This window comes from Dunckerocampus dactyliophorus, chromosome 7 (assembly GCF_027744805.1).
Source record: "Dunckerocampus dactyliophorus isolate RoL2022-P2 chromosome 7, RoL_Ddac_1.1, whole genome shotgun sequence".
Taxonomy (NCBI): domain Eukaryota; kingdom Metazoa; phylum Chordata; class Actinopteri; order Syngnathiformes; family Syngnathidae; genus Dunckerocampus; species Dunckerocampus dactyliophorus.
In genome coordinates, this window is record NC_072825.1 from 4,997,665 (window position 1) to 5,011,608 (window position 13,944).

General features: G+C 46.7%; 4 protein-coding genes across 16 annotated transcripts in view; 3 read left to right on the forward strand and 1 right to left on the reverse strand.

The window, feature by feature from the left end:
• Positions 1-128: 128 nt before the first annotated feature.
• Positions 129-6,985, forward strand: pi4kb (phosphatidylinositol 4-kinase, catalytic, beta). 2 transcript variants are annotated; one of them, XM_054783120.1, is made up of 13 exons: positions 129-244; positions 1,489-2,152; positions 2,238-2,594; positions 2,888-2,932; positions 3,279-3,506; positions 3,570-3,797; positions 4,956-5,062; positions 5,154-5,258; positions 5,335-5,458; positions 5,536-5,801; positions 5,884-6,016; positions 6,102-6,222; positions 6,303-6,985. In XM_054783120.1, exons 2-13 carry the CDS (start codon positions 1,523-1,525, stop codon positions 6,482-6,484), a joined length of 2,526 nt encoding a protein of 841 aa, XP_054639095.1. In that variant the 5' UTR covers positions 129-244; positions 1,489-1,522; the 3' UTR covers positions 6,485-6,985. The 2 variants fall into 2 exon arrangements, with proteins under 2 accessions (XP_054639095.1, XP_054639096.1); XM_054783121.1 differs by lacking the exon at positions 2,888-2,932 and having other exon boundaries at positions 130-244.
• Positions 6,986-7,226: 241 nt separating this feature from the next.
• LOC129185734 (uncharacterized) lies at positions 7,227-9,559 on the forward strand. Of its 4 annotated transcripts, none has more exons than XM_054783138.1 (6): positions 7,227-7,342; positions 7,859-7,935; positions 8,046-8,154; positions 8,588-8,711; positions 8,791-8,868; positions 8,944-9,559. In XM_054783138.1, the coding sequence occupies exons 2-6, from the start codon at positions 7,862-7,864 to the stop codon at positions 9,165-9,167; spliced, it is 609 nt and encodes a 202-aa protein (XP_054639113.1). In that variant the 5' UTR covers positions 7,227-7,342; positions 7,859-7,861; the 3' UTR covers positions 9,168-9,559. The 4 variants fall into 4 exon arrangements, with proteins under 4 accessions (XP_054639113.1, XP_054639112.1, XP_054639111.1 ...); XM_054783137.1 differs by lacking the exon at positions 7,227-7,342 and adding an exon at positions 7,406-7,468; XM_054783136.1 differs by lacking the exon at positions 7,227-7,342 and adding an exon at positions 7,522-7,648.
• Positions 9,560-9,612: 53 nt separating this feature from the next.
• On the reverse strand, positions 9,613-13,603 carry LOC129185735 (uncharacterized). 7 transcript variants are annotated; one of them, XR_008572121.1, is made up of 7 exons: positions 12,255-13,603; positions 11,861-11,943; positions 11,744-11,798; positions 11,382-11,447; positions 9,967-10,035; positions 9,855-9,901; positions 9,613-9,792 (listed from the first exon to the last, which is right to left on the reverse strand). XR_008572121.1 is itself a non-coding variant. In XM_054783142.1 (5 exons), the coding sequence occupies exons 1-5, from the start codon at positions 12,256-12,258 to the stop codon at positions 9,724-9,726; spliced, it is 282 nt and encodes a 93-aa protein (XP_054639117.1). In that variant the 5' UTR covers positions 12,259-13,603; the 3' UTR covers positions 9,613-9,723. The 7 variants fall into 7 exon arrangements, 3 of the variants coding, with proteins under 3 accessions (XP_054639117.1, XP_054639115.1, XP_054639116.1); XR_008572122.1 differs by having other exon boundaries at positions 12,251-13,603; XR_008572123.1 differs by lacking the exon at positions 11,382-11,447.
• Positions 12,325-13,944, forward strand: part of LOC129185728 (mannosyl-oligosaccharide 1,2-alpha-mannosidase IA) — a 165,581-nt gene continuing 163,961 nt past the window's right edge. The window contains exons 1-2 of one of the 3 annotated variants that reach the window (XM_054783122.1): positions 12,325-12,459; positions 12,892-13,063. The gene's annotated coding sequence lies outside the window, so the exon portion shown is untranslated. Of the gene's footprint in view, positions 12,460-12,856; positions 13,064-13,944 lie in introns of those variants that run through there. The other 2 variants (XM_054783124.1, XM_054783123.1) reach the window with 2 other exon arrangements.

Consider the following 13,944-nt stretch of genomic DNA (forward strand, 5'->3'; position numbering starts at 1 on the left):
ATTAAAAAAGTATTTGTGATCAGTTGACAAGCAGAACTTTGAAACATTGAGCAAACTGAAGCCTTTTTAGTGTGTGTGACCAATATCGGCGGCGAGGTACTGCTGTCCAAAGGCCAATGAGGCGCATAAAGCTCCGTAGCCCCCCCTGGTGGTTGTAAGCCAGTGTGGCTATGCGGCTAGGCAACATCAATGGGGACACAGTTTGACCTGACTCCACATTTAAAATCCGCTGAAGTTTGACAAGGTAGGAGTGGCTCACTTGTAGACACGTCGGGGAACTTCAACTGTTTGGCATTAGCATATAGCTTCAAAGGAGCATCGACAGCAACAGTTGGCTAATGTGAACAGGCTTGTGCTAACTGAGCTAAAAGCTGCCGAGCTCGGGCCAGCTTGTAGCCGGCTAGCAGCTAGTCAAGCCATCCGTGGTAATGTGGAATGAACTGGCAAAACAGACGGTTTACTTGCTGACGTGCTGCGCGGTGAAGTGCATTTGTGTGTGCCTCACGCATTTGACGTCTCATTTTCATGGGAACACAGAAAGAATTAATGTTGTGTCTGCGTGCGCCCGACATTTACCAACTGTGTGCTAAGCTAACATCGAGGATTAATTAAGCATATTCATTTTTTGCGTTGGCAGATAAATCACGGCGTTATTCCATACATCAGTGGCGAACTACCCTGTTGTATTAAACACAAGTGAAACAAGAAAACAAAATTGGTGGAGAAGTGAAGAAACTACTGTATGATTGGACGTGTTACACAAATGACCTCAAGGGGGCGGCGGAGAGCTAAAAGTGATATACAGCTGCTGAGTAGAGCCACGTGATGCTCATGCCACACAGAGCCTACACCAGGGGTCACCAACGTTTTTTCTTGCGAGAGTTACTTTTACAAAATGAAAATGGCCACTAGCTACTCATTTTTGTAGAAATTATTTTCATACCTTATTTCAACCAAAACAGATCAAATATGCTTGTTTTACCAAAACATTCACAAAATGCTGGTATCCACAACTCACATTTTATGTTTCAGAATACATTTCTTTCTAGTGTTCTCACATTATTAACTGAAAACCTGAATGAAAAGCAGGCTTGCGGGCACCTCATGTGGTCGTGGGGGGCTACCTGGTGCCCGCGGGCACCACGTTGGTGACCCCTGGCCTACACATTATTCCTATAATGTTATTATACAGGTGCATCTCAGTACATTAGAATATTGTGCAAAGTGTATTTGATTTCAGGAGGTTAGTTACGACTGAAGGTGGGGTTATTAGTTGCAAACTGTAATCATTAACTTTAGTAAAATATAAACATTCTGTGTGTTAGTGAATCTATAGAATTTAAGAGTTTCTGTTTTTGAATTAAACAACTGAAATAAATCTGCTTTAAAAATGGTCTAATTCTATATGTGCTGCTACTTGGTTGAGCTAGAAGTGTGACAAGGAGGAGTGACTTCTCTCAAACAGATTTTTCCTCTCTGTCTTTGCAGCCGTGGAGGTGGGCGGAGCCTTCCAGCACTCTTGATGGAGGAAAATAAGCCGGAGCTCTCCCCTACCCCCTCCGGACACAACAGCCCATCCCTCTCTCTCTGCTCCTCTCCCTCCCCATCGCTCCCCTCCACCCCGCCCTCGTCCTCAGGCCCTCACCAGGCAGGCACCCCCCCACTGGGGATCATTAATGAGGGCACAAGCGAGCTGGGCTTGGTCATTGACGCGGAGGTGGCTGAGCGGGCGTGCAAGGAAGTCCTGCACAAGCTCAAGCTGCGGCATGGGGATGCCACCCCCAATGGGGGAGGATCGTACCCGGAAACCGGCACCGCAGCACATGCCGCTGCACCATCGCCAAAGCTCAGGGAGGAGGAGGATGACGACAGCGAGGGACCGGTAGAAAGCTCAGCAAAAAGCGCTCGGCGCCGCTACCGACACAACCCATCTAAACAGTCATGGCTGCTCCGTCTCTTTGAGTCCAAGCTGTTTGACGTCTCCATGGCAATATCATACCTGCACAATTCCAAGGAACCTGGTGTCCAGGCCTACATCGGAAACCGCCTGTTCAGCTTCCCTCATGAAGACGTTGACTTCTTCCTTCCGCAGCTCCTCAATATGTATGTGCACATGGACGAGCATGTGGGCGACGCCATCAAGCCTTATGTGGTGGGTGTGGCCGGTGGGCGGGGCAAGCGCTCATGTATACACAAAGTTGGGTGATGAGTAGATTTCCCTGCGTGCTGTCTTGCAGGTGCACCGCTGCAGACAAAGCATCTCGTTCAGTCTTCAGTGCGCTTGGCTGCTCGGCGCCTACTCGTCAGACATGCACATCTCCACACAGCGCCACTCTCGAGGCACAAAGCTGCGCAAGCTCATCCTGTCGGACGAACTCAAACCCGCCGCCGTCCGGGCCCGCCGTGACCCTCTGACGCTGACGCCTTTCTGTCCCGCGCCGCCCCCTGCCACAGCCATGGGATGTGAGCACAGCCTGTCGCCCTCAAAACGCACGCATCAGCGCTCCAAGTCGGACGCCACTGTCAGTATCAGCCTCAGCAGCAACCTGAAGAGGACGGCCAGCAATCCCAAAGTGGAGAGTAGCCAGGATGAGGTGATGTGCTAACACACACACACACACACACACACACACTCACACTCAAATGCAAAACTCATCATATGGGGGTTATGGGGTATTGCCGCCACATGGTGTGTAGCAGAACAACACCTCCTACAAGGAAGTGCTCCGCACCTCTTCTAAAGCATCATATGACCTCCTCATTGACCAGTCAGCAAAAAGGAAGTGGTTTGTCCCTCAAGTTTCTAGCAAGTTAAACGGCACATTGAGATGGCGTGCTCGATCCATTCGTCCACATCCTTCTCTCACTTCTGACCTCTGACCCTCAGGACAGCAGCTCCAGCTTGGACTTTGTTGACTTTGTGAGCAGCGCCGTAAGTCGAGCTCTTTACTGGCTGCAGGGTGCATTGTGGGAAATGAGGGTGAGGGTTCTGGTTGTGATCAATGGAGGTGACGGCCTGAAGCTCATTGTTTAATCGGTTTGTGTGACGGCTGCACGATGTCACAGGTTCATCCAACTATCCACTAATGAGTAATCGTGATTATTGTTGTATGATCATATCAAGTCATGTTGGTGACTGGGTTTAATTGTACTGTCCATCATGTTTGTAACATGACAACGGTCTAGTCAGAAGTAATCATCATCACTGTATATTTCATTCACTTTGGTGTTAAGGAGTGAAAAGTGTTGTCATATTAAAGAGGGGTGTGGCCCTACAGCCGGTGCGTCTGGCCCCCCAGAGGGAGTTCATCAAGTCGCTGATGGGTATCGGCAAGCGTCTGGCCACGTTGCCCACCAAAGAGCAGAAGACGCAGCGGTTGATCTCAGAACTGTCGCTGCTCAACCACAAGCTGCCGGCGCGAGTATGGCTGCCCACTGCCGCCTTCGAGCATCACGTGGTCCGCGTACCACACACGCAGGCCGTGGTGCTCAACTCCAAGGACAAGGTGAGGATGACGCCCTCTTTGGCCCCCTGAACCGCCTCGGCTCACGTCACATGATCTCTGCAGGCTCCCTACCTCATCTATGTAGAGGTTCTGGAGTGCGACAGCTTCGAGACATCCAGCGTACCCATGCGGATCCCTGAGAACCGCATCAGGAGCACGCGCTCTGTGGAAAACCTGCCAGACTGCGGCATGACTATGGAGCAGCGAGCTGGCAGCTTCTCCACCGTCCCAAATTATGATAACGACGACGAAGCATGGTCTGTGGACGATATCATCGAGCTGCAGGTGGAGGTTGGTCATGTGATGTCGTCATGATCATCACAACACTTGACATTGATCTGACCACAGACACATACTGTAATGTCCCACTATTCGTACAGACACTTGAACTAGCTGCAGATACATCTTGTCCCACTATTTTTGGCCACTTGAACTAACCGCAAATACATAATTTCCCACTATTCTTACAGACACTTGAACTAGCCAAAGATGCGTAATGTCCTACTATTTTTAGACAATTGAACTAACTGTAGATATATAATGTCCCATTACTGTAATTCCTAAAACTAGTTAGATGTATATATGTCCATCCATTAATTTTCTTCCGCTGATCCGGGTCGCGGGGGCAGCAGTCTTAGTAGGGAAGTCCAAACTGTCTCTCTCGCGCTCTCTCTCTCTCTCTCTATATACTGTATATATGTGTGTATATATATATATATGTGTGTATATATATATATATATGTGTGTGTGTGTGTGTGTATATATATATATATCGTGTCGTGTTGGTCACTGCCTCCAACCCAGACGTTTTTTTTTTTTTTTTTTAGGTTTTCCTCAGCTCAGCTCGTATCTAGAGTTACTTGGTAAACTTGTTTTGTTACGTAAGCGGTGCATTTGACAAGATAGAGCTGTAAACGGCTTGTGTTGCGTTGGTCACTGCCAGCGTTTTGCTTCTAACTTGGATGGTAATATAAGTTAGGAGGAAAACTTTGCTCGTAGTACTGATTGTGGTGCTTTTGAGAAAACCACAGTGAACAAGGCTGACAGATTATTTCCCTGCCATCACCAACTTCACACAGATCATTAAAAAAAAGTCTTACAGATCACTTACACATACACAGAACACATAGGTGAATAATAAACAGTATAACAACTTAAAATCAATCCATGTCATGTCAATTTCAGACTTAAAATAATGTACGATTTAAGCCCCACCCATTTCCAGTTAAACCACGCCCAGTACAGATAGGATACAGATAATTGAGATGGGAGAACAGATACAGATAGTGTTGTATTCGCTCATCCCTAGTAGATACATAATGTCCCATTCTTAGACATCTGAACTGCCACAGACATGGAGTCTGTCCCACTCTTGCTATAAACATTTGGAGTAAGAACAATTTGGGAAAGTTTGAAAAAAAAAAAAGTTTTTTTTTTTTTTTGCCTCAGTTGCCAGAGGTTCACGTGAGCAGTGACAACATTAGTCAGTTTTCGGTGGACAGCATCAGCAGTCTGGAGAGCAAAGAGCCCGTCTTCATCGCTGCGGGAGACATCAGGTTGGTCTTTGACCATTTTTAGCTGCTTCTGGTTGTCGACCACTTCCCCCCCAACCGACAGATTTGCGGCCCTCTCCTGTGTTGTGTTCAGGCGCCGTCTGTCGGAGCAGCTGGCCCAGACCCCCACCACTTTCAAACGCGACCCCGAGGATCCATCGGCCGTGGCCCTCAAGGAGCCCTGGGAGGAGAAGGTCCGGTAGGTGTTTGCTTCCGCTGACATCACAGGTGTAGCATTGTTGCCTATAACCTTTTGACTTGTGTGTATGATTCAGGAGGATCAGGGAAGGTTCTCCTTATGGTCACCTTCCCGCCTGGCGCCTACTGTCAGTCATTGTCAAATGCGGTGATGACCTGCGTCAGGAGCTGCTTGCCTTCCAGGTGCTGCAGCAGCTCAAGGTAAGTGGGAGAAGCCATCTTGTGACCACACTCTCCCACCCCTATCCCTCAGCTAAGTACTCTCCCTTCTTCCACAGTCCATCTGGGAGGCGGAGCGTGTCCCCCTGTGGATCAAGCCCTACAAGATCCTGGTGTTGTCTTCGGACAGCGGTATGATCGAGCCGGTGATGAATGCTGTGTCGCTGCATCAGGTGAAGAAGCACAGCCAGCTGTCTCTGCTCGACTACTTCCTGCAGGAGCACGGCGCCCCCACCACTGAGGCTTTCCTGTCGGCCCAGAGGAACTTTGTGCAGAGCTGCGCTGGCTACAGCCTCATCTGCTACTTGCTCCAGGTTAAGGACAGGTGAGTCCCCACCTCCTCATCCCTGTTTGAGTGCCTCTCCCGGTTGTCCTTGTCTACAGCTGTCTTTGTGACGCTTCCTCAGACACAACGGCAACATCCTGTTGGATGCTCAGGGTCACATCATCCACATTGACTTTGGCTTCATCCTGTCCAGCTCACCAAAGAACCTCGGCTTCGAAACGTCCGCCTTCAAACTCACAGCCGAGTTTGTGGAGGTAAGTTAATTTACGGTTCTCCTCTGATGCAACAGGAGCTTGCACACTCAGTGTGTGTGTGTGTGTGTGTGTGTGTGTGTGTCAGGTAATGGGCGGTCCAGACGGAGACATGTTTAACTATTACAAGATGTTGATGCTCCAAGGACTCATTTCCGCCAGGAAGCACATGGACCATGTGCTGCAGATTGTTGAGATCATGCAACAAGGTGACACGCTAACCACATGCTAACGATGTGCTAACAACACACAAAAAATGCAGTACCATGTGTGACCTGTGACCTGACAGGGTCGCAGCTGCCATGTTTCCATGGCTCCAGCACAATGCGAGGCCTGAAGGAACGCTTCCACATGAGCCTGACGGAGGAGCAGCTGCAGGTTCTGGTAGAGCAGCTGGTGGACGGGTCAATGCGCTCGCTCACAACCAAACTCTACGACGGCTTCCAGTATTTCACCAATGGCATCATGTGACCACTTCTTCCTGTGGCCGTCAGACTCTGCTTAGCCAATCAGAGGGCAGCGTGCTTTTATTGTGACAGGAAAAAGACTCCTATGAAAGTCACCTATGACCCTGAAAGAAGAACATTCCATTTATCCATACGATGATGACGATTTCATTCTCAGGTGCTTTTGAAAATGACAATTTTCCAAATAATATGCTCATGTGCTCAAGGCCTTGGGGGAGATGTGTTAAGTGGAGAATGAAACATTCCTGACGTTTGTTGGTGGTGTGACGAGCCTCAAAACCGCTCTGCCTCAGTGAACTGCCAAACAATGCGGCAGAGGCATACCACTGTTGTATGAAAACAGATTTGTGTTTTTTGCATTGGGACATCACTGTCTTCAGGTCTGCTCTGGCCACTTTTCTACACATGAATCACTGGGAAGATGATGAATCATGGCTTTCAGAACAAATGCACCACTGCTCACGGAAGCGCACCAAAATAAAACTGGCAATATTAAATAGCATTTTGAAGCTCATTTTCACTTAAGTGTCATAAAAATAGATCGTTCTGAAACAAAGAGGCTCAACCGCCAGTAGCAGCCTTATTTTAGCAGGAAAAAAACGAAGCTGTGACCAATCCATCTACATCTGCACAGATAAGCTACAAGCTGATAATCTAGGCATCTTGATGGAGATACAATAGGAACCAGTGTTCTTCCGTCTGCAAATTTCAGGAACATTCTAACAAGGTTCCGCTTGGAAGGGTCATATTAGCGAATCGTAGCGATGAAAAACTGTTGACTCCAGTTCTGAGTCACTCAAGTGTGTCGGGAGCCGGATACTCGGGTCGCAGAGCGCGTGCGCAGGAAGTGGGCAGCCAAGTGGTAAGGACATTTGATGCTTTTATCCACGGGGCTAATCCATTGATACAAATGCAGTTAGAGTGACAGTTAGATAATTAATGACATGTTACTCGGGTTTTCTATTTGAATGTAGCTGGTGGTAGCAGGGTGAGTAAGTGAACGAGCTACTGGAAAGGCCTATCAGTGAGTCTCGAATCAGTAAAAACGACTCGTTCATGACCTGCACATCTCCAATTAGCATTGTGCGAGTGCGCTAGCTAGCGGCTAGCCTACACGAGCTGAAATTGAATGTTTTCTCTTCAATGTCAAACTCAAAGTCACCATCAGGTGCGTTAGTGGAAGAGTTCAAGGCAAGGCTCGTCGAACTTAAAAAAGAAAAGCTAGTCGTTGATGTGGCTCGCTAGCGTCAACGACGCATTTTCAATTTTTTTCAATTAGTGAAAAGTTGTCGACTTATTGGAAGGTTCTTCAACATATCTGAGCTCTTCTGGGTACCTGAAGTATTTGGTGATTCTGTTTATGCTTTTTTTTTTTTAGAAGATGAATAAGATGAGAAGAAGAAACCCAAAGAGAATTTTCCTTAGAAGTTCATCAACTGTTTCCCTCCATCAGCGGTGACGAGTCATTTTTTATTTTCTCAGTTTTACTCTGGTTCCAAAGAAAGTGGTTTTGGTTGTCCAGATGAAAGATTTAGGTGTAACCTCTGACTTTTGCGCTCTTGTAGCTTCTCTCACGTGCTGCTGGAGCAGATGATGCTCCCCAAAGTGGCATGTGCACCTCCACCTGTGGTCTTTGTGGTGAACAGTGAGCCCTCGTCTTCCCTTGGTCTGCAGGTGAACTGTCCACCAATCAGGAAGCTCTTTTTGGTCCTGTCAACAGACAAACCAACATGGAGACACCTTCTTTCTTTGTCACTGTGCCGCTTCTGCTAGGGTGTTAGCTAGTGGGGCTACTGTAAATGCACTGGAACCCCTGGTTTGGGTTTGAGTGTTAGGTTGTAGTGTGTCTGTCAGGTTCCTAGTGTGTCTAGGTTGTGGGGTGTCTTTTGGGTTCTAGCATGGTTGTGGAGTGTCTTTTGCTTTTTATGGTGTCTGTCAGGTTCTTGCGTGTCTTTTATATTGTGGGGTGTCTTTCGGGTTCTGGGTGTCTGTCAGGTTCTTCAGTGTCTTTTGGGTCTTAGCTTGTCTGTCAGGTTCTTGCGTGTCTTACATTGTGGGGTCTCTTTCTAGTTCTATCCTGTCTGTTAGGTTGTGGCGTGTCTTTCAGGTTCCCCCTCCTAGGAGATCCAGTGTGTGGACTCGATTGGGCTGGAGGCGGGCTGGCTTCTGGACCTTTAGGAGCAAGTACGGATGGAGAGCCAGGTTCCGCCGGGTGGCCCTAAGGCGAGCAGGTGCTCCTACTCCCAGTTGGCGCATGTGAGCAGTGACAGTTCAAAGTGAGATTTTCAAAGTAAAATGTTTCCCGTGCAGGAGGAAGTAAGCTGACACAGCAACTGGGTCCGCGCTGCCGCCTGTTGAGGACCAAAGGTTTCAAGAAACGAAGTCAAGGTTGGATTGTCCACAGCCGTCTATCTCATGTGCAGTAGTATGGGTTAGCATCATGTCTTCTCGTCTTTCCTGCAGAACAGGAACACCTTCCCCTGAGGAGAGGTGGGTTCACCAGGGAACGTGGCCTGAAGGCGCCAACAAAGAAAGAGTTGGACGCACAGCTGGATGAGTACATGTCCAAGTCCAAGAGCAGGTTGGATGCGCAGTTGGACGAGTACATGTCCAAATCGAAGAGCAGGTTGGATGCCGACTTGGATGAGTATATGGCACTCGCTGGAACGCAGCTGCACTTGGACTGATGGCGGAGACGGGACTGGCAGAGGGTTTGTTGTTTTGTCAAGTTGTCGCTCGTTATTTTAATCAGACTTATTTATGGAGGAGCAGGATGTGACAACTTCCTGTCTTTAACCAGCTACTTGAGTTCAAAGTTCACATATCTGACAGGTTACTTGCGTCCTCCAACCTGAACTCAGCAACTTTTTTTTTGTTTGTATGAAAGACTCAACCATGGCTTGTCATTAGCATAATGTCTGTTAGCTTGTAACAGCTGTGTCTAGTTAGCTTCCTGGTCCAGTAGTGTCATCCAGGTTGTTGTCTGTTAGTGTCGTCAGCTTTGACGCTCACCAGTTGATGAAAATGAAGACGAAAATAATTAGTTAATTTTCAAATAAAAGCTGAGGTGACAGAAAAATGATTGCATTCATGTGCTTTCATCAGGTAAATAAAATGACCCAGAGGATGGTCGTCATGGTAACTTTGTTGTTACAATGTTTATTGTCAGAGGGTTCACAGCCAATGAGGTCAAAGGTTGCAGGAAGCATGTAGTTGTGACGATGATGTCAGGTTCCGCCCCCATCATCCTTTCATCTGACAGACCAACAGTCCCAGGAGGAGCATGTGACATGGTGGACCAATCACTGATGCCTGGGCAGGGTTTAAAAGTCATCAGGAGCATTTTAATTTAATTGACCACTTTGTTTGCTCACCTTGTTTTTTGGCTCTGATTGGCAGTGGGGCACTGGGGATGGGCTCTCTGCGGGACACAACACAGTCAAGCCAAAACATCTGATTCTGGTCCAGAGAGTCTTCAGTTCTTACCATAGTCATAGTCAAAGGTGGCCGTGTAGTCGTAGTCTGGTGTCAGCGTCGTCTCTTCTTCACTTTCTGCTGTAAGGAGGATGAAGTTGATGAAGGTGGAAGGAAGAAGAAATGGGTCAATTAGTCAGGGTTCACAGATCACCTACCGCAGCACGTCCACGTTAGTAAAACCAAGAAGACGCAAAGGCACCACAATCGCACACACATACTGACGTGCGTGCTGTTAAAAGTATGACTGTGTGTGTGTGTGTGTTTTGCAATTTTCAGGTAAGATCATTTTTTACAGTGGCCTGTAAAGAATGTCAAACGTCAGCACAACAAATCCTAACATGCACGTGGCTGATGACTGAAATGAGCGCGCATTGGCAAAGAACATACTTTGAATTTGTTCATGCGTGGCAAGGATTGATTTATTCCAATGTTTTTGTGCCAGTCAAGTTTGTTTATTTTATTTCATTGGTAAAACTCTAAAAAAAAAAATCTAGACTGTTTTAATTTATTTGACCCAAAGGACACTGGCAGTAGAGCGCGTTAGGGGCGGGGCTAGGGGCGTGGTCACTCAGGGAACCTGCCTCTTCATGTGGATGTCTACTAAATGGATGAATAAGAAGGAAAACAAGTTGAAACAAAGATTGCAGGCATCAGAAGTACAGATGGTATCAAAAGTTATAAGGAAGAACAAACCAGCAAAAGTTGTCATTTTCATCAGAAATAATGCAGTTGTAGTTGAAGGGGGATGTGGAGCGGTATCAGAAGTGAATTTAATTCACTTATTAATTAATATACGATTGGTATTGTCTCGCATCAGTGGACATGTACAGCCACATCTTTCACTCCAGCTCCATGGTGCACAAGATGACCAATACAAGCAGCTGTCAGGGCTAGGGTTAGGATAGGGGATAAAAACGAACCATTTCGGTGTAGCACTTGCTACTTGGTCCAATAAATTTTGAACGTAGGGTCCCCGAGACTTGGCAGTGGCACCTAACCCCACAATGTCAGGGCTGGGCTTTCCAACGGTGCCACGTTCGTCTTTCTAGGCCCAATGTAAGTGGTCTTTTATTGTTAAATCCACTGTAATTTCTTGTGGGTGGATTTTGGTAGCACCCTCAGATTTGAGATGGTGCTGTTTTTTTTTTTTTTAAGGATACGGACACTCCTGTTCTACTTCATAAAACGAGCTTCCACCCAAGCAGATGCTGGGCTGGGCTGGTGAAATCTCAACCACTGAGATTGATAGACTACCGTATGTAGGAGGGCAGGAAGACCTCGTGAAGGCCACCAAACTGTAGTTCTCAGCTCCCACCCCTAGAGGGTACTCTTGCTCCTTGCTTAGAAAGCATCTGAAAACTTCATTTAACAGAAGAGGCACACGGTACTGTCTTCCATGATTCCCCTTGGTCTTCAGTACTCACCATCCAGTTAGGCTGCTTTGGTCCATAAAGGGCAGTTTCCACGCAGTTGTGGAGGAGAGCGGACGCCTGCAAGGTCACAGGATTATCGCAGCATTCAGGAAAAATAAGAGCTTGCAGGATCTCCTGGTCACGGCAGAGGTCACGCCACTCAACCCAAAACTAATGGGTCATTTATTTAAAGCTCCAGTGTTGGTTGCACAATAAACATAATGGTAAAGTTTTTAAATATTGTAAAAACATTGTAAAAACTATGTTTATGTTACAGACTAGGGATCTACCTGTATATTTGGCCATGACTGTATGTGGTGCTGGAATTGAGCACTGCTGTTGATGTGTTCAGGTCAAGGTTAAACAATACTTACACTTGCATATGTGCCTGTGATTGGCTGGCGACCAGTCCAGGGTGTACCCTGCCTCCTGCCCAAAGTCAGTTGGGATAGGCTTTAGCATATCGCCTGCATAAAACATAACACACATACTTATCTGGTGCAACACTTCCTGAGGACCGGCATGGATGTCAGGGCTGAGGGACTCTGGATCACCAGAATCTGTGCCAGGTACCCTGGAGGTTTAAATGATAAGTGAGAGGTCACGTAGGGGAGCTGTTGATGGACTGTTCACACCCTTCTCACTCCTCTCCTTGCCCCAATACTTACCTAATCCCAAACCAAACCCTAACCCTAAACCACAATCCAAACTGAAACCATAACCCTACTAACCCTAACTCTAACCGCAACCCAACCTTGCACACGTGCACACGGTGTATATAACGTATATGTACTGTATGTGTCTACATGCACGCACTCACATTTGGCAGCAAACTCTGAGTGTTGTTTAGGTGTGTGTATTATGTTGTGTTTTCTTCATACCAACCCATATTCCTGGACAAAGTTGTCTGTGCTTCCTTCCACGTCAGCCAAAAACTGCTGCTGCTGCTGTTCTGCCCATCTGTTGTGGCCGGTGTCCTCTTCTGTGCTGGATTGTGGCGAGTGTGTATGTGTGTACTGGGGCAGGCGGCAGCATGGAGACGGGGGACGCTGTACGACTGGACACACTGCTGAGGACAGCTGCGTATGTGGTGGGCACAGACCAGTGTTGTTTTTGGCAGCCATTTTAGTTTGTATTTTGGCTGAAAATGCTTGTTAGTTTTTGTCACATTTTACTGATTTTTATTCTAACTGTTCTTTTCACCAAGTTTGTTGCCACATTTACCGTCTCTCTCACCTCTAAATATAGCGACAAAGTGGCTAAATTGTCAACACAGATCTTGTCAACATCAGGTGTGCACAAAGTGTGTTATGGTGAAGCGGAGCCGCAATGTGCAATTATTAATATTATTAATATTATTATCCAATTACTAGGCAACTATTTTGGTATTCGATTAATCGCTTTTTCATTTCAAAATATAAATATCCTATGATTTCAGCCTCTCAAATGCTTCCTTAGCCGCAGACCTACGTATTATCTTTGTGTTTCAGCCGCAAACCTACGTATTATCTTTGTGTTTTAGGCAAATCAGGGCAATCAATTCTCACACATCAGCCATCAGAGCCACGTTCAGCTTGTCACGGTCATGTTATCGTCATAAAGAAAGGGGGGCTTTAACGACAACGGCAGAAAGAAGGACCTTGGAAAACATCTTTTCCACCCTGGACACTACCCAGGAACCCCTGCATTGAACAGTAAGTGGGCAGAGATAGATCACAATCGCAACAATTCCACCATAATACCCCACAGGACAATTCACGAATTCACCCCTGCTTGTCACACACTATTGACCTCTCATCAGATTTACAGCACACTGTGTAGGACTCTTTAATATCATATGTAAAGTTTTGTCACGTCACTTATGTGGCCATATTTCTACGTGGATCTTATTTTCTCTGGTCTTATTTTATAAGGCATCCTTCCACGGGTACTCCGGTTTCCTCCCACATTCCAAAAACATGCATGTAACGTTAATTGGCGACTCTAAATTGTCCATATATATGAATGTGTGTGAATAGTTGTTTGTCTATATGTGCCCTGTGCTTGGCTGGAGGCCAGTCCAGGGTGTATCCCGCCTCTCGCCCAAAGTCAGCTGGGATATGCTCCAGCATACCCCCGCGAATCTAATGCGGATAAGGGGCAATGAGAATGGTTGGATGATGGGCATCCTTCCACTAAACTGCCAAATGTAGGTCAGCACAAATATCTGTGCATGTATGTATCTACGTACAGTGTATGTTTATTTCCACTTTCGCCCCCTACCCCCACCCCACCCATAAAGCTAGGTAAACATACTGTCCCTCAAACGGTTAAAAACCCGTATTTCAATGTACCGAATATCTCGGACTGAAGTACTTTTTAAGAGATTGACTAGTTAGGTTTTTGATTTGGAAAAAATATGATTACGTTTTTCACATCAGTTTTTGGGAAGCTAACATTTTGTGTCAAATGTTTGAAGGACCAAATGTTTTACACACCAACTTGAATAGATGGATGGACTGACAGATATACGGATATAGGGACAGATGCACAGAAAAAAATGATGTTCCTTAAATCAGCCTAAAATGGCAAAGCT